At 38.8% G+C, this 20062-nt stretch overlaps 2 protein-coding genes across 3 annotated transcripts in view; both read left to right on the top strand.

The window, feature by feature from the left end:
* Positions 1 to 20062, top strand: part of LOC129535093 (neuroligin-4, X-linked) — a 311526-nt gene that overhangs the window by 204902 nt on the left and 86562 nt on the right. The window lies entirely within an intron of this gene.
* LOC148773049 (KATNB1-like protein 1) lies at positions 8869 to 9941 on the top strand. The gene has a single exon (XM_088834422.1). It carries the CDS (start codon positions 9003 to 9005, stop codon positions 9915 to 9917), a length of 915 nt encoding a protein of 304 aa, XP_088690548.1. The 5' UTR covers positions 8869 to 9002; the 3' UTR covers positions 9918 to 9941.

The following is a 20062-nucleotide window of genomic DNA, read 5'->3' as shown; positions in this document are numbered from 1 at the left end:
CATTGAGGCAGAGATGCCATCTAACCATCCAACCCTGTGTCGTCCCCTTCTCCGCCTGTCCTCAATATTTCCCAGCATCAGGGTCTTTTCCAATGAGTTGGCTCTTGGGATCAGGTGGCCAAAGTATTAGAGCTTCAGCTTTAGCATCAGTCCTTCCGGTGAATATTCAGGGTTGAGACTGACTGGCTGAATCTCCTTGGGGTCCAAGGGATTCTCGAGAGTCTTCTCCAGCACTTACCGATGACAATATCTGTTAGTAAATATTTTAACAATTAATAGTAAAATATTGAAGATATATAAGTGCTGACTGTTGCACAATTATGCTGATACAATTTAGCAGGCATATCAGAAACTGTATCCAAGGAGTGTGATTATATATAAATGAGTCACTTCAGAGGCAACACTCTAATTGCAATAAAATAAGATTGCTGGAACCTATTTCGTTTCTCCTCACTTTAAATTGCTTGAAAGCCCTTGGTAATTTATTTTCAATATCTTGCCATGAGGCAGCTCTTAATCCTGAAAGGGGGGTGGCGCGGATTTATATTTGGAAACAGCCAAGGTTCTGTTGAGTACGGTCAGTAACCATGTTGCATGATGCAATTTTAATTCAAAAACAAGGTACAGCCATAAATAAACGTTAACTCGATTCCGCTAACTCCTGAGGCACACTGAAAAGAGAAAATCAAAATGCTCTGAGCCACTTGAATGCCGCCCATACCCCTTTGCAAATTGACTATTCTGAGGGATGGCATTCATTCAGAGCTATGATTTGCATCCTGCCTATTTTTAGAAAGCTCATTTTGCACCCTCACCTTTAAAAGCCTGTTTAATGAAAATGCTTCCTGACTGTTTCATGTATCTTGAACCCAATTTTGGCCAGTTGCACAGTCACCGGTAACCCATCATGGTACCTGATCCTTGTAATTAAAACTTAGGCAATGTGTTTTCTGTGGAACTAGGTGCTTTTCTAACAAAAGAAGAAAATGTCTTTGAAGGAATTCCCTGGTGGTTCAGTGCTTAGGACTCTGTGCTTTCACGGCCCAAGGGCATGTGTTCAATCCCTGGCCAGGGAACTAAGATCCCACAAGCCATGTGGCATGGCCAAAAATAATATATATTTTTTTAGATTTCTGTGAATAATTAAAAATTTTATCACATCCTCTCCATAGAAATAACTCTGAATACTTCATGTGGCTAGATAAATTGCTAAAGATATAATAGTTACTCTTGTAGATTTTTAAGATGTTGTTTAGGCGTTAAGTCATGTTGGACTCTTTGCCACCCCATGGACTGTAGCATGCAAGCCTTTTCTGTCTTCCACTATCTCTAGGAATTTTCTCATGTTCATCTCCATTGAGTTGGTGATGCCATCTACCCATCTCATCCTCTGTAACCCCCTTCTCCTGCCCTCAATCTTCCCAGCATCAAGGTCTTTTCCAGTGAGTTAGCTCTTCCCATCAATTGGCCAAAGCACTGGAGCTTCAGCTTCAGCATCAGTCCTTCCAATGAATATTCAGGACTGATTTCCTTTAGGATGGACTAGTTTTATCTCCTTGCAGTCCAGGGGACTCTGAAGGGTCTTCTCCAACACCACAGTTGAAAAGCATCGAGTCTTTAGTGCTCAGCCTTCTTTATGGTCCAGCTCTCATATCCATACATGACTGCTGGAAAAACCGTATCTTTGACTAGAGGGACCTCTGTTGGCAAAGGGATGTCTCTGCTTTTTAACACACTGTCTATGTTGGTCATAGGTTTCCTTCCAAGGAGCAAGCGTGTTTTAATTTCCTGGCTGTTTTAAGATGACTAATAACTTATCACACATGCAGACATGCAGTCGAAAGAAATCACTTTCTTATACACCTCAGACGATGCTAACAATGTGAGTATACACAGGGATGTATGAAATGACAGATCCATTTATGTTGGAGTTTGACATCTGGGAACGAATAGACTCAGGCTTTCAACCAGTTGCCAGTCCTGTAGGAAAATGGGTAAACTTAGCCAAGCCTGAGAGGGCTTTCTCCAAACCTGTGTATCTGTAAGAGGAGAACTGAGTTGCCACTGTAAATGTTCCCCGTTACCATGAATGGCTCTCCAGTGATGGGCCCATGTTTCTAATGGTACCTCCTTCCATGACAAGATGAACCATTTAAATGTGCCCATCAGAAGCTACTAATGATGCCGGAAAACACATATATATTATGTATATTGATACTGATATATTGGGTTGGTCAAAATGTTAGTTCAGTTTTTTTTTTTTTTCCAGCCTGATAGAATGAAAAATCGGTCACTATTTATGTTGCAATTCAATCTACACTAGCTGAAAAATAAAGCCACTCCATCTGAAATACAAGACGCAGAAAAGTCCATACAGCATCAATTTTCAGGACAATGTCAAAAAGGAAAGCAAATATTCCCGTGACTATCGCCCTGTCAAGAAAGAGTAAGGTGTCGTCTTCACAAAAGCATTTCTCTCTTCCTATCTTAAAGCCCCTCAGTCATGTCCGACTCTTTGCGACCCCATGGACTGTAGCCCTCCAGGCTCCTCTGTCCGTGGGATTCTCCAGGCAAGAATGCTGGCGCTGGTTGCCATTTCCTCCTCCAGGGGATCTTCCTGACCCAGGGATTGAACCCCGGGTCTCCTGCATTATTCTGTTATGCATATCACTTGTTTCCTGTTTTCTTTTCCCCACCACTATGGGAATCCCCACATCACATGAATTAAACTTTTCATGTTTGGGGACTTGAGATGAATGCACCTTCTGATGTGTTGTCTTCACTCGTGGTTGTAATCTTATTTTTAATTATGTTTTTTTTAAAGGAATTGATTTGTTTTGGGCCATGCTGGGTTTTCTGTGTCGCACACCAGCTTTTGTCTCGTTGGGTTGCGTGGGGGCTACTCTCTGCTTGTGGCGTGCAGACTTCTCACTGCAGTGGCTTTTCTTGGTGCAGAACATGGGCTCTAGGCTCACCGGCCCCAGTAGTTTTTAGCACTGGGACTCCGTTGTTGTAACAGTCAGGCTTAATTGCTCCGTGTCAGGTGGAGTCTTCCTGGACCAGCGATCAAATACAAGTCCTCTGCCTAGGCAGGTGGATTCTTAACCACTGGACCACCAGAGAAGTCCACGCTTGTGCTTTGACAGTGCATGTGTATTGTTTTGATGTACCTCTGTTGTATTCATTTTAATTCCTCTGTAGGATCACCTTGATGGGCTTCCCGGATGGCGCTTGTGGTCAAGAAACTTTCTGCCAATGCAGCAGACATAAGAGCCGTGGGTTCCATCCCTGGGTGGGGACGATCCCCTGGAAGAGGGGATGGCAACCCACTCATGTATTCCTATCTAAGGACAGAGGAGCCTGGTGGGCTACAGTCCATGGGGTCGCAAAGTGTTGGAAACAGCTGAGCGAGTTAGCGCACACACACACACACACACACACACACACACACACACACACACGTCCCGTGACATGAGTACATCAGAAGGCATTTGTCCGTTGTATTGTTACTAGATGAATGCGTTATCTCCCGTCTTCGCCATTAGAATCGTTAGTGTTTTAACAATTCGTGGAAATACATTCTCATTTCTTAACGCGTATGCGACTTCTGAGGCACGTGTTCACGGTGGAACTGTTGGTTGAAATCTTGACTTTTAGCTTTGATAGAAATGAACGTTTTCCAGCGTGTATTTTCACCAGCAGTGTGAAGTCCATGCCACATTTGGCACTATGAAAATTTCATTTTCTTTCTCCAATCTAATGAGTGTATGCGGAACCTCGATGTATTTTCAGTTATGGCTTCCTGAGGTTGAGACTTTTCCATAGATCACGCAGCCATTTTATTTCCTGTTTGATGAATTGTCCCATTTATCAATTTTTCTACTGCATTGTTCAATCATTTTCTTATTGATGTATTTTGATGAGTGTGTTTCAACAGTTACTTATACTGCAAATATTTCACATCTCCTGGATTGCCTGTCACCATCATTAAGTGAACTAAAGTTATTCATTAAATGACTGTATAGTCATTTACTTTAGGATTAGTGCTTTTGGAATATTACTTAAAACATTTTTTTGGCCCAAAGATGTGAACCTATCTTTCTTTAGTGTCCTAAAAAGCCTATTTATGTCTTTTTTATGTTATAATTCCACATGGAGTTTTTATTTTTTATGGTTCTGATGAGTACAATTGATTTTTTCTTTATAGATAATTCAACATCACACAATGCCATTTCTTGAAAAAAAATTATCTCATATCCCCAAAGTTCTTATCTGTCTCCGTGCCAATATCATATTCTCTTAAATATTATATTTTATAATAATTCACAGTATGTGCTATCACAAGTTTTCTCTTGTTGATATTTTAAAAGTCTTCATTATTTTTTAAACTTTGCATATTTGTATAAACTTTAGGGTCTCCCCTTGGAAAATAAACATGTGATTTTAATTAATAATTTAATTAATATCTTAGCAGATTGTGTTTATTGGACATCTTTCAATATTGAGTAGAAAGCCAATTTATGAAAATGATGTATCCTTAACACTAGTTTAAGAATTTTTATTTTTTCTTCGTATTGTTTTAGAATATTCTGGATAGAGATTTTGTACACATTTTTTTAAACTGATTTATAGAACCTGGTGTTTTCAGATCACCTTTTAAAACCTTTCACTTTCTATTTTTGCTGCAGTAATAAAATACATAATTTCTGTTTAATTTCTCAATTAGATAATCAGTAAATGTATTAAATTCTCTTATTGTATATTGTATATTGTGAAATATACACAATTCACCTGTGAGTAAAAACAAACTTAATACTCTTTGATCTTTATATGTGTTACTTGTTTTCCCCTTCTTGTTGTAAGGCCTCCAGTATAATCCTAAATAGAAACACAGATGTGACTATTTGTTTTTTTACTTCTAGCTTCAAAGATGGTGTTTCCTATCTTTAACCACTTGGGGTGTTTATGTCCACCGAAGGGTTTTACTTGAGAGTTTATATCAAACAGAGAAGTTCCCTTCTATTCTTTGTTGCTTAAAATCTTTGTATATGGATATTAGATTTTATTAGCGTATTTTTTCTAAATGTGGAGAGTTGGCCATTTTTGAAACATTATTTTTTACTAGGTTGATATTATACATCTACATAGATAGATATTTAACAGTATATAAACTAGAGCTATATGAGATAAAGATATATATGTGTGTTTTAATCACTCAGTCCTGTCTGACTCCTTGAGACCCATCATGGACTGTAGCCCACCAGGCTTCTCTGTCCAAGGGATTCTCCAGGCAAGAATACTGGAGTGGGTTGCCATTCCCTTCTCCAGGGGATCTTCCTAACCCAGGGATCGAACCCAGGTTTCCTTTATTGCAGGCAGATTCATTACTGTCTGAGCCATCATATAGTGGAAGTGAAAGTCACTCAGTTCCATCTGACTCTTTGCGACCCTATTGACTATACAGTCCATGGAATTCTCCAGGCCAGAATACTGGAGTAGGTAGCCTTTCCTTTCTCCTCCAGAGGATCTTCCCAACCCAGGGATCGAACCCAGGTGTCCTGCACTGCAGGCGGAGTCTTTGCCATCTGAGCTACCAGGGAAGCCCATGTACTGTAATATATATAGAGAATACATTTATGTATTGTAATGTTAATATAACTTGGTGTGTTGGAATAAATCCAAGATAGTAGCAATTAACTTTTCTGTTTTTCATATGTTGGTGAATATAGGTCTTGAGTGACTTAGTTTTCCATTTGATTAGTTTATTCTCTGCTGCTTTAGTGGGCATGTTGCACTCTCAGACAGCAAATTGAGACAGTCATTTTTAAAATTTATTTATTGCAGTATAGCTGATGTCCAGTGTTCTGTTTATATCTTGTGTGTGGCAAAATGATTCAATTATTCATCGATATATAAACATATATATATGAATTTTTTCATTATAGAGCCATATAAGTATTGAATGTAGTTCCCTGTGCTATATGGCAGATTCTTATGAGTTTTCTATTTTCTATTTAGTCATTTGTATCTGCTGATCCAAAACTGCTAATTGATCCCTCCACCTGTGCCTTTTGGTGGCCACAATTTGTTTTCAATATCTGAGTATGTTTCTGTTCTGTAAACAAGTTCATTGATATCATTTATTAAGACTCCACATATAAGCAATGCTTTATGAACTTGTCTTTTTCTGACTTATTTCACTTAATGGTCATAAAAACCTCTAATTTTCTCTGTGAGAAAAAACATTTTTTAAATTTAATTTAAAAATTAAAAAAGTTTTAAATTTTCAAAACTAAAAAATATCTAATGATATATTCTCAGAGCATGTGCGCCATTGAAAACCTTGGTTCCCTTGCTTAAAAATTTCTTTTTGATATCTGCTTTTGAAGAATATGGAGAAAGAAATGGCAACCCACTCCAGTATTCTGGCCTGGAGAATCCCATGGACAGAGGAGCCTGGTGGGCTACAGTCCATAGGGTCGCAAAGAGTCGGACACGACTTTCACCCTTTGAAGAATATGGTCACCGAATTTTAATTTGCGGTTTTCTCTGCAAATTTTCTTTTGACCATCAAATATATCATTCTGCTGGTCTCGGTTCTCTCATTGCTGTAGAGAATTTAGCTGCCTGTTTAAAAATTACTGCTTTAAAAACGACACATTCTGCAGATACCAATTTTTAGGGGTGTTTGCCTTCAAATTTCTACAGGTTTTTTGTGATGCAGCTGGTAATAGTGTTCTTCTAATTTACTCGATTAGAATTTCTTAGTCATCTCAACTTTTGCAATGGTGTTTTACATAAGTTCTGAGAATTCTTAGTCCTCTCTTTCTCAAATGTTGCTACTATATATATATTTTTTTCTTTTCTTCTTTGATAACCTAATTAAACATCTCTTCTTTTTTATCTCCGTGACTCCGTTTTTACTGTTATTTTTGTATTTCCATCTACTTTTATTTCCAGACTTCATTCTGCATTATATTTTCTCCAGTCCTTTATTTTATTTCAGCATTTCTCTTTTCTTTTGTATCTAATGAGTTGGGTCGGCCATTTCACCAAATTTGTGATTTTGTTCCATGTTTTCTTTACCCTGCTAAATTTAATTCTTGTTCTTCCCTATACTTTTCACATTTTGGAAATTTTCTATTTCCTATTTTCTTGACTGTGTTCCCCCAGTTGTATTGAATTCTGAATCTTGTATGTGCTTTATCTCATTTGCCCCTGCATATGATTCTCTCCCATCTCATTGTCTAATATTTTCATGCACCAAGAACTGTGACGATGCAAAACTTGCAAATTCTCACTTTCTTTTGTCTGTTACTCTCTTTTCTGTGTTTTCCTCCTTTCAAAAATCTTTCTATGACACATTCTGGATAACTTCTCCTCTCTTTTTCTTCAAGTTCATTCATGTTCTTTTCAGTTTTCCCTAATCTTTACTTGAGTTCAGTTCAGTCGTTCAGGTGTGTCCGACTCTTTGCGACCCCATGGGCCGCAGCACGCCGGCCTCCTCCCTGTCCGTCACCAACTCCCGGACTTCACTCAAACTCATGTCCGTCGAGTCGGTGATGCCATCCAGCCATCTCATTCTCTGTCGTCCCCTTCTTCTCCCGCCCCCAATCCCTCCCAGCATCAGAGTCTTTTCCAGTGAGTCAGCTCGTCGCATGAGGTGGCCAAACTATTGGAGTTTCAGCTTTAGCATCAGTCCTTCCAATGAACACCCAGGATTGATCTCCTTTAGAATGGACTGGTTGGATCTCCTTGCAGTCCAAGCGACTCTCAAGAGTCTTCTCCAGCACCACAGTTCAAACGCATCAGTTTCTTGGGACTCACCTTCTCTTAAGCTGATCTATTAGCTATTAATTTTTTTTTTTATTCTTCTGATACTCTAGATGAATTTCCACCAGGTCTTTTTTTTTTTTTTTTCTTTTTTTTTAGAAATATTTAGTGAGTTTACTCAAATGAAGAAAACTTGAATGATACAGAACTGAAAATATCAGAAATCTATATACAATAAAAAGTGAATATAAATTAGTCAATTCCATAGACGTTTCCAGTTAAGCATTCATACACATACAGATTCACTTTTTTCTTATATATAGGAGTAACACATACATACACACATGACATGATTCTGGCAAAAAAAAAAAAAAAATCAGAGATACTAAAAATATTCTCAAGTTTTAAGAATGGTGTGGAATAAGTTTAAACAACGTTCTACATGAATGGAAACCCCTGATTTAATTCCATGATTTTATCATGCCAGAAGCATGGTTGCTTTTAATTTTCTTAAACAGATATTGGTATCATACACATTGGCTTATTAATAATTAAGGCATTTTGCATACACAGTATCTCAGTGTGAACAAAAAACTTTTAGTACTGATTATTTGCTATAATGGTTTAAACTTTCAAAGTCTTTTCAACATAAGAAAATAGTAGCTGCACACATTTAAGTGTTTTCTTATAAAACACAATCTTAAAAAAAAGTAATGATGATTGGTCTCTGTGATTCCTAGTAATAAGTCCTGTCTTATTTTTCACATAGTATAAATTATATTCTTATGCAGGATTGCATTAAGACCCAGTAGTTCTTAAACAATGTTACCAAATAACCATATAAATCCCAAACACAGCAAAGGTGAACAATCTTCGTAGTGCACTTTCACCTCATTGAAGCTGAAGTTGCTCCTTTTGGATCTTTTTCCACTTCAATGTGAAGTAGATTGGTAGCATTTCATTAGTGGTTTCATCATACATTTCTTTAAAGGAAAAAATGGTTTTGATTTCTTCCATAGTTCACAGGTCTCAGATGAGATATTTTTGGGGAAATCATATAGTCCAAGGATGTTTTGGACTATATTCAAACGCGCGGCGGCGTTTGAATGGCCGTTCCTGGATCTCGGACGGGGAGCCGAGGGACAGTCTGGGCTGCCGCGGGCAGTCGGTCAGCGCCTGGGCTGGGCGGAGGCGCCGCGGTACCATGAGGCGCCGGTATTTAAGAGATTATGGCATCTGAAACCCACAATGTTAAAAAACGCAACTTTTGTAATAATACTGAGGATCATTCCATTGATCTTCCTAGAAAAAGGATCTCTAATTTCACTAATAAGAACATGAAGGAGGTTAAGAAATCTCCAAAACAGTTGGCTGCTTACATAACTAGAACAGTTGGACAAGCTGTGAAAAGCCCAGATAAACTACGTAAGGTGATCTACAGAAGAAAGAAAGTTCATCATCCTATTCAAAATCCTTGTTACAGAAAAAAGCAGTCCCCTAAAAGTGGGGGCTGTGTCATGGCAAATAAAGAAAATGAACTGGCTTGTGCAGGCCACCTCCCTGAAAAATTACGGCATGATAGTCGAACATATTTGATTAACTCCAGTGATTCTGGTTCTTCACAGACAGAAAGCCCATCATCAAAATATAGTGGCTTTTTTTCTGAGGTTTCTCAGGACCATGAAACAATGGCACAGGTTTTGTTCAGCAGGAATTTGAGATTGAATGTAGCTTTAACTTTCTGGAGAAAGAGAAGTATTAGTGAACTTGTAGCGTATTTGGTAAGGATAGAGGACCTTGGAGTTGTGGTAGATTGCCTTCCCGTGCTCACCAACAGTTTACAGGAAGAAAAACAGTACATCTCACTTGGCTGCTGTGTAGATTTGTTGCCTCTAGTAAAGTCACTACTTAAAAGCAGATTTGAAGAATATATCATAGTTGGTTTAAACTGGCTTCAAGCAGTCATAAAAAGGTGGTGGTCAGAACTGTCATCCAAAACAGAAATTGTGAACGATGGAAATATTCAGATTTTAAAACAGCAATTAAGTGGGTTGTGGGAACAGGAAAACCATCTTACTTTGGTTCCAGGATATACTGGTAATATAGCCAAGGATGTAGATGCTTATTTATTACAGTTGCACTGAAAGACTTCATCTATAGCATTTGGCTATCCACCAGGTCTTTTAAGATTATCCTTTACCCAAGTTTTGAATCATTTCTCACTCCCTGCAGAGTTTTTTGGTTATTTGAGCATTGTTTTTAAGTTGGCGTGTCATACATGTCTGATAATTACACTTTCTTCATTAGTTGGGCGAGGGGAACCTCATTTTAGTCAGTGTTACTTCTACTGGATCTTTTATGAGTGGCTTCTTATTATGTTATGTGCTTGATCATCTTTGTCATCATTTTATTGGAAAGTGACGTGAAAATCGCTGAGTCATGTCTGACTCTTAGCGACCACATGGGCTATAACCTCCATGGAATTCTCTAGGCCAGAATACTACTGGTGTGGGTAGCCTTTCCCTTCTCCAGGGGATCTTCTCAATCTAGGGATCAAACCCAACTCCCCCACATTGCAGGTGGATTCTTTACCAGCTGAGCCACCGGGGAAGCCCAAGAACACTGGAGTGGGTAGCCTATCCCTTCTCCAGGGGATCTCCCCGACTCAGGAATTGAACTGGGATCTCCAGCTTTGCCGGTGGATTCTTTACCAACTGAATTTTTTACCAGTATAAACCCCAACATTGCATTTTATGTTTTTGGATATTTTATTTTAAATATATATATTTAAATATATAAATATATATAAAAATGTATCCAATATTGTATTGAAAAGGAAAATATTAATAGTAATAAATTGGTACAGATTACAGGTTTGTTCCTCCTGGGCTGACTACCTGTGGATATTAAATTCATGTTCTATAATTCATGAAGACCTGCTATTCTTCTATTTTTTTTTTTTTTTAGATGCTGTAGGAGTGGGCTGCAAGCCCCTGTAAATCTAAGTTTGCATTTGTTTCATACTTGCCCTGAGGGTGAAATGCACAGACGGAGTAAAGTATTACGGGAAATTGATCAGACTGCATTCTTTCCATGGATCCTGGGCTCTGACACTTCTCCCTTCTACAACACTTCCTTCCAGAGTGGAACATTCTTTAGGATAAAGCCGCTTTGTGTATGGGGTGTCCTGGGGATGTACCTCCCTGAATCCTCACTTTTTCATCTGTGCTGGTGCCATAATCTGTATGATTTTATGGAATTTTTCTTTTATTTTTTTTTTACGTTTTGGCTGTGCTGAGTCTTCATGGAGTTTCCTCTAGTTGCAAAGAGCGGGGGCTACTGTCTAGTTGTGGTGTGTAGACGTCTCATTGTTGTAGCTTTTCTTGTTATGGAGCACGGGCTTTAGGGCGCCTGGGTTTAGTTGCTCCATGACATGTGTAATCTGCCTGCGTTGTGGGAGACCAGGGTTCGATCCCTGGGTTGGAAAGATCCCCTGGAGAAGGGAAAGGCTACCAACTCCAGTATTCTGGCCTGGAGAATTCCACGGACTGGTTGCAAAGAGTCCAACACGACTGAGCAACTTTTCCTTTCTCTTTCATGTGTGATCTTCCCAAATCAGGGATTGAACCTGTGTCGCCAGCATTGGTAGGCAGGTTCTTTACCAGTGAGCCCTGAGGGAAGCACCTAACTGTGATTTCAGCGTTCAAAGTTTTATAAAGATTTTTTTTTTTTTTGATCATGCAAGTTTTCTCTCGTTCTCACAAAGGGGTTGGTTTGAGTTTCCAATCTGTTACTACATAATGAAGATATCAGGTTTATTCTAATTTTAACACAAATATAATAAGATACGGGATAACAATTTATAGAGATAATGCAAAATACCACATTGAAGATGTATTCTCTTAGCTCAGAATTGAGAGAAGGACTTCTTCATTTTACAAGCACTAAATAGGTAATGTTATTCCTAACACCTCAGACTTCAAAGACATTTCAGACAGTTATTCATCATTTCACAAGACAGCACATGCAAGTTGAGTTTTAATTACAATTTATGTTACTGCTCGAGTTATGGATGAGAAGATATTTTCATTAACAGTTCTCTGTGAAACACTGAATCATGCTGTTGGTTTTTCACACGTTTCTTTCAACTTTTCAATCAATATTTGAGTGTTTCCTGGGAAATAAGAGTTTGGCTCCGTTGGTTTGTTGGAGAGTGTTTGATCTTTTTGAAATGCATGATGAAAAGCCATCGTAGAAATAAACTCGTGGGTGTTTTACATAGAAATTACCGTAGCCAGTGTTTCATTTGAAATTCAGGTATTAAAAATTGCTCATCAAAATGCTGTTATTCTTATTTACATAATTTTACGTAAGGTCACTGATCTTAAAGATTAACGGCGAATATACCGCCAGCTGTTCATGACTATGTGTGTATTAAATCTATCATATGGCAATAGCAACAGCTAATTCACAGAGTTACTGTGAGAAATAATGAAACAGTGTATATCTGAGGACCCAGTAATCTTCACTGTATATATTGAGGAATCAATAAGAAATGAGTGGGTTTGTGATTGTACATCTACTGATATGTTTCACTGTAGTGAATTTATGTTTGAAATCCAGGCACAGGATAAAAGCATAAGGGTGTATTTTATGCCAAAATGACATTTATTGGGATATCAACAATAACATACTCTTCTAGAAATGCAAATAAAGCTTTTATGTTTTTGAATATTTATAATTTGAATGTTTATAATTTATAATTTTGAGCACTTGACTCTGTTTGAAATCCATTCACAGTTTTAGTTGCCTGATTTGGAATGCAAAGCAACTTCCAAATTTTTTCAATATTGAGAGTGTTTTTTTTTAATTTCTTTTACAAATTGAAGTGCAGTTGATTTACAATACCATGTTAGTTTTCGCTATGCAGCAAAGAGATTCAGTTATACGTCTGTATCTATTCTTTTTTCAGAATCTTTTTCATTATAATTTATTCAGTTCAGTTCAGTTCAGTTCAGTCACTCAGTCGTGTCCGACTCTCTGCGACCCCATGAATCACAGCACGCCAGGCCTCCCTGTCCATCACAAACTCCCGAGTTCACCCAAACTCATGTCCACAGAGTTGGTGACGCCATCCAGCCATCTCATTCTCAGTCGTCCCCTTCTCCTCCCGCCCCCAAGCTTTCTGTAGTTGCCAGTGGTATACACTAGGTCCTGGCTTTATATATATATATAGTTTATATCTGCTAATCCAGAACTCCTGATTTATTCCCCCTGCCCATCTTTCCCCCTTTGGAAACCATAAGTTTGTTTTCTGCGTCTGAGTCTGTTTTGTAAATACGTGCTTTTGTATTATTTTTAGATTCCACATATAAATGATATCATATGATATTTGTCTTTCTCTGTGTGGCTTAATGTCATCATCTCCACATCTATCCATATAATGGCAAATGAGATTGTTTCATTGCTTTTCATGGCACAGTAATATTCCGTGGTGTGTGTGTGTGTGTGTGTGTATATACACCACATCTTCTTTATCTGTTGGTGGAGTGTGTTTTAATAACAGTGAATCTCAGTCCATATTACTGTGACACACACACCACATGAACAGAGACAAACATATAAAACATGAAATTTAGCAGCTAGTTCAGGGGAACAGGAATGGAAGTTTTATCAGATTTTCAGTGAAAGGCAGAAACGAGAGCAAAGTCGATGCCATCAGAATGTTAGCAAATACTTTAGAAATAAAGAGATTTCAAAAGATTACTATTTCTCAAGAAGAGTCTCATAATCTCATAGCACAACAATTTTAATGTATCTGTCATGGATAATTAGCTTTTCTCCTTCTTCTTATGTTTTTGGTTGTTTGTTATTTCCAGTCCATCACAGAAGGGTAATTTCGTATATAAATATGCCAACTATGTATTGTTAAATCTGATGAAATGTGTGCAAGATGAGACGATTGAAAACTGAATGGAAGAGTTGAATGAGTGGTTATTTCTAGCCTAAAATTGCATGACGTACAGTATTAACTTAAACAGAATCTACTAAAATATACATAAACATTTGAAATACTAAATCTAGAAAATGCAGGTAAAAACTTTTAACCTTAAAAGTTATGTTGTATTAGCACTTTTAAATCATGCAAAAAATTAAATTATAGCCTGATAGTCATAGTATACTCAATAATCCAGTTTTTTTTATTGCTGTTGTTGAATATTTTTTGGATCCAGTTGCAATCAGTCACTGCAGATGGTTTAAGTGAAAAAAATTCAGAAGTTTTTTAACAGGTTGAAATGCTTAAAGAGTAAAAATATGTGTAAAAGCCAGTGATTTTTTTTTTTTAGGGATTTCTTATAAAATGTTTCTCAATTCAAGAGCATCCAGATTATTTTGCAATTATTTATGTAATGTTTTGAGTAAAAAAAATCCTACCCAGTTTGTAGTGGATAAGTGTTGGTATTCTTGCCAGTTTTTCATTTTTAATTTTTTTCCTCAGCTTCATTAAAGTATAAAGTCGGCCAGTATTTCTTTATTTCTCCCTGGTACCCTCTCTCACCATGAGACATGACACATCTATAAACTAATCAACAGTGAAACAATTTTATTTTCAACTCATTCTCTTCTGTGTGACCTATATAATTAAACAGGGAATAACTTTTAAGGGAATTGTTTCCCTTAAAAAAGGCAATTTTACATCAGTATTTATATGGCGTTGTGGAACAGAAATAAATTTAGGAAAAGGCATGCGGATTTGTTATTCACCTACGTGAGACTAATTTTGAGCAAAGAAATGTAAGTCTGCCTTGAAATGTGTTAAGGAGCACTCATATCCGTGAGAGATGCTCATGAATGAGCCAGTGTTGTTGGTCACATTTAAAAAAGATTTGAATGCCATAGGCCAATGGGGAAGATTTCAGTAGTTTTATGAAATTGTTCATCTTTTTTTTTACCATCCTGAGACAAACGTATGACCAGAGCATTCTACCATTGGTCCTATTTCTACGGAAGCAGAGGGCCAGGCACCATAGATCAACTGTACTTTGTAAAAGATTGTGGTCATATCCAGTGGCACACGGGACTTTAATTTTATCCCCAATCAGGGGTCAAACTCATGCTCCCTGCAGTGCAAGTTAAGAGTGTTAACTACTGGACCATTGGGAAGTGTCCAGATCGAATTCTTTATTTTCTGAAAAAGTGATGGGGTCTTAGAATGGAGTACCTTCAACCTAGTCATGCAGAGATCTTCAAAGCAAAATCATTGCTGCGATCCAGAGTAAAGGATGTTGGGATCTGAATTGCTCTGTTTGCTTTCAGTTGCTATGATATAAGGAACGGAGGCATGAAAGCAGATCACTCATTTTATTCTGTGTGAGCAGCAAGAGGGCAGAAAAACACAGTAACCAAAGAGTAAGACGCTCCAGTGTGTATGACTCCCTTTCCCGAATGAGTAATTTTTCTTCTCGCCACGCACTTTGCTAGAAGATCCTTATCTTAGCTTTTGATTTTCCATTCTTTATCATGGCCTTTCTTAACCAGGCACGAGAAAGTCAGTTTGTGTCCACATAAGGAATACAGTCATGCGTTTGCAAGTCAAAGTATAGCCTCATGTGACAGTGAGTGGAAGGTCGCTCAGTCGTGTCTGACTCTTCGCGACCCCATGGACTATACAGTCCATGGAATTCTCCAGGCAAGAATACTGGCATGGGTAGCCTTTCCCTTCTCCAGGGGATCTTCCCAACCCAGGGATCAAACCCAGGTCTCTCCTGCATTGCAGGCGGATTCTTTACCATCTGAGCCATCAGTTCAATTCTGTTCATTCGTTCAGTCGTGTCCGACTGTTTGTGATCCCATGGACTGCGGCATGCCAGGCCTCCCTGTCCATCACCAACTCCCGGATTCCATCCAAACTCATGTCCATCGAGTCGGTGATGCCATCCAACCATCTCATCCTCTGTCGTCCCCTTCTCCTCCCACATTCAATCTTTCCCAACATCAGAGTCTGTTCACATGAGTCCATTTTTTGCATCAGGTGGCCAAAGTATTGGCGTTTCCACTTCCCCATCAGTCCTTCCAATTTATATTCAGGACTGATTTCCTTTAGGATGGACTAGTTGGATCCCCTTGCAGTCCAAGGGACTCTGAAGAGTCTTCTCCAACTCCCCAGTTCAAAAGCATCCATTCTTCGGTGCTCAGCTTGCTTTATGGTCCAACTCTCACATCCATACATGACCCCTGGAAAAACCACAGCCTTGACTAGACAGACCTTTGTTGGCACCCAAGAAGTCCAAAAATACTGGAGTGTGTAGCCTATTCCTTCTCCAGTGGATCTTCCTGACCCAGCAATCAAACTGCATTGCAGTTTGCAATCTGCATTGGAGGCAGATTCTTTACCAACTGAGTTATCAGGGAAGCCCATAACACAGGGAACTCTGCTCAATATTGTATAAGTAACATGGTGTCGCAAAGAATCGGACACGACTGAGCAACTGAACTGAACTGAAGTGAACTTGTATGGGACAAGAATGGAAAAAAGAGGGGATATATGTATATGAATAGCTGATTTTATCTGTTCTGTAATACAAACTAATGCAACATTGTAAAGCAACTATGCATGTTGCGCTAGTGGCTCAGTCCTGTCCGACTCTTTGCAACTCCACGGACTATATAGTCAGCTAGATTCTTCTGTCCGTGGGATTCTCCAGGCAAGAATACTGAAGTGGGATGCTGTGTCCTCCCCAGGAGATCTTCCCAGCCCAGGGATCAAACCCAGGTCTCTGGCATTGCAGGCAGATCCTTTACTCTTTGAGCCACCAGGGATTTCGTAAAGCAACTATCCTCCAATAAATTATTTTTTAACGTGACATCATAAAAGTGGAGGGTACATTTATTGGAAATATAATTAATAACTCAGGGTAGATACTTAGGAGAAGGTGTTCCTACTTGGAAATCCAGTGGTAATCCTTGTTGCTGCTTTTTCTGTTTATGGGAGTTTTCAGTTGCCTTGCCTTCTTTCCTTTGTCAACAGACCTTCCCAAAAGGGACATTTCAGCCTGTGGGCTCAATAAAGAGGGAGGGATTTTGCAGCTCGGAGGCCTTTCTTGCTTCCCTTAGAGTCTTGTCCTAATATAAAAAATGAGATACATATATTCAGAAGACACAGAGTCTAAGTAGCAACCTAGATGTCCATGGACAGAGGAGTAGAGAAAGAAGGTGTGGTCCATTTATACAGCAGAATATTACATAGCCACGAAGAAGGAACAAAACTGGGTTATTTGCAGTGATGTCAATGATGAACCAATAATTTCTCATGGATTGAAGTCAGAAAGAGAAAAACAGATACCATACATATGCGATTTAGAAAAATGGTACAGATGAAGCTATTTGCAGGGCAGGAACAGAGATGCAGATGTCGAGAATGGACTTGTGGGCACAGGAAGAAAACGAATGGGTGGGATGAACTAAGAGAGTAACACTGACTTATATCCACACCATCATGTGCAAAACGAGTAGCCGGTAGGAAGCCTTTGTACAGCACTGGGAGCTCAGCTTGGTGCTCTGTGAAGACCTAGAGGGATGAAGTAGGTAGAAAGAGGGAGGTTCAAGAGGGAGGGAATATGTGTATACATATGGCTGACTCATGTCATTCTACAGCGGAAACCAGTGCAGCTTTGTGAAGCAATTATCATCCACTTACAAATGAAGTTTTTAAAATGATATGCAAAATATGAAGATTCAGCTAAGAAATAGAAACGTCAAGCTCTTTCTTTTGACTTACAGAAATCTTATGGTTTGCCAAGCAAGGGTTATGCTAGTCTTTTTTTATTTATTTATTTTTTATTGGAGGCTAATTATTTTACAATATTATATTGATTAGTTTTGCCATTTTGAATAATTGTGTCGTGTGAATTCTACCCAAGATGGCTAATGTCTCTTGACTAATGTGTGTGCACGTTTTATTAAATTATAAGAAGTCCTCTTTGTAGAAGATCCTTGCAATATTTCAAGGGATCTAGATGGAAGGTTGGTATTCTTCCCAAACAAACACACACCTTTTGTGCTTTGGGAAGTTGAGTTGGCACCCACACAGCTTAATCATTTCAACTCTCAACCTATCTGTTCAGTTGCTCAGTCATGTACAACTCTTTGTGACCCCATGGACTGCAGGATGCCAGGCTTCCCTGTCCATCACCAACTCCAGGAGTTTACTCAAACTCATATCCATTGAGTCGGTATGCCATCCAACCATCTCATCCTCTGTCGTCCCCTTCTCCTCCTGCCTTCAATCTTTCCCAGCATCCTAGATCTTTTCCAGTGAGTCAGGTTGTTGCATCAGGTGGCCAAAGTGTTGGAGTTTCAGCTTCAACATCCTTCCAATGAACACCCAGGACTGATCTCCTTTGTGATGGACTGGTTTGGTCTCCTTGCTGTCCAAGGGACTCTCAACAGTCTTCTCCCACACCACAGTTCAAAAGCATTAATTCTTCGGCACTCAGCTTTCTTTATAGTCCAACTCTCACATCATCCATATATGACTACTGGAAAAACCATAGCTTTGTCTGTACGGACCTTTGTTGGTAAAGTAATGTCTCTTCTTTTTAGTATGCTGTCTAGGTCTGTTACAGCTTTTCTTCTAAGGAGCAACCGTGTTTTAATTTCATGGCTGCAGTCACCATCTGCAGTGATTCTGCAGAAGAATTTTCACTTTCTCATGAAGTCAGTCAGTACGATTTTGGGAAGGGAAAATTCATGCATTCATTTTCTCTTTGTATTTTCTCTTCCCTCCATTCCTGCTTGACCTGAGTCTCAGTAGGTGTTCTGCTTCCTTTCATCGTGCATTTCAGAACTTTAGTTGGAGACCTAACTTGTCTTTCTTGTTATGTACCTTTTCTCAAGCTTGCTCCTTGTATTGCATCACAAATGTGCTTCAGAAAGGCACATCTGAATGACTTCTCAGCTAAGCACACCGTGCGTTTTATTTTTATTTCTGAAACAGTCACTGTGCCTGTGGCTAAAAATCCAATATAGCTAAAGGCATACAGGGAAACACAGACTCACCCAGCAGATAACCTGTGCTCAGACCTCAGCAAGGAGAGTCAGGTGACTTTTTTTTGTTTGTTTCACATTCATATGAAAACTGTTTACAGAACTCTGCAGTCTGCTAAATGTGCAACAGCATAATGTCTGAAAACAACCCAGAGACCTTACTTTTAAAAGCTTTTATCGCTGAGAAATGCCATCCCCTGAGCCTTCAACGAGTTACAGTAGTAACATCACAGATCACTGATCACAAATAAAATCACCATGACAGTGTCTGAAATATTGCACGAGTATTATTTGGGGAATCTGAAAAATAAACTAGAGAGTGTAACAGCAAAGGAGCAGACTCACAACTTTAGAGAAGAAACTTGTGTCTACCGTGGGGAGATAGAGTGGGAGGGGCCAGACAGGGAGAGGGCTCCAGAGAGGGCGCTAAGAGACACAAACCACTATGCACAAAATAAACAAGCCACAAGGATGGATTGAATAACGCAGGGAATATGCTGATATTTTATAATAACTATTAAGGTTTCCCTGGTTTGCTCAGACGGTAAAGAGTCTGCCTGCAATACAGGAGACCCAGGTTCCATCCTTGGGTGGGCAAGATCCCCTGGAGGAGGGCATGGCAACCCACTCTAGTGTTCTTGCCTGGAGAATCCCACGGACAGAGGAGCCTGCTGGGCTACAGTCCATGGGGTCACATAGTGTCAGACCCAACGGATCAACTAACACACACACATAATAACTATTCTTATAAATGCAGTGTAATTTTCTAAAATTATGAATCACTGTGTTGTACACCTGAAAGTCACATTATACATCAAGCATACCTCTATAAAATTTATGTAAAAAAAATCTAATATTACCTTCAAATTTTGTTTCATTTAAAGTTGATAAAGGATAGAATAAGCAAAGAAATTAGAAAGTTGTTTTAGTCCAGATCGTGTAAAGATTGTGTACAGAAGACTTTCTGGTGAATTACATAATTATGTGCAATAAACTTCTTTTCATTATTGAAAAGGTAACATTGACAAAGATTGAAATAGTGCAAGAATTACCAGTATGTGACACCATGAGGGGAAGTGAGCCGATGCTGTTGGAAAAATGGTGGCACTGACTTGAGCAATGCAGGTTTGCCCCAAACTTTCCACTTTTTTTTTTAATGCATTATATTCAAAGCACAATAAAGTAAATTGCAGTAAAAGGAGATATTCCTGTATCTGTGCTTCTGTGCATACATGCTAAGTCG

The sequence above is a fragment of the Moschus berezovskii genome, chromosome Y, assembly GCF_049115385.1.
Source record: "Moschus berezovskii isolate FMDL1 chromosome Y, NW_MosBer_1.0, whole genome shotgun sequence".
In the NCBI taxonomy this organism is placed as follows: Eukaryota; Metazoa; Chordata; class Mammalia; order Artiodactyla; family Moschidae; genus Moschus; species Moschus berezovskii.
The sequence above is the reverse complement of the archived record's forward strand: the minus strand, read 5'-3'. Positions and strand labels throughout refer to the sequence as shown.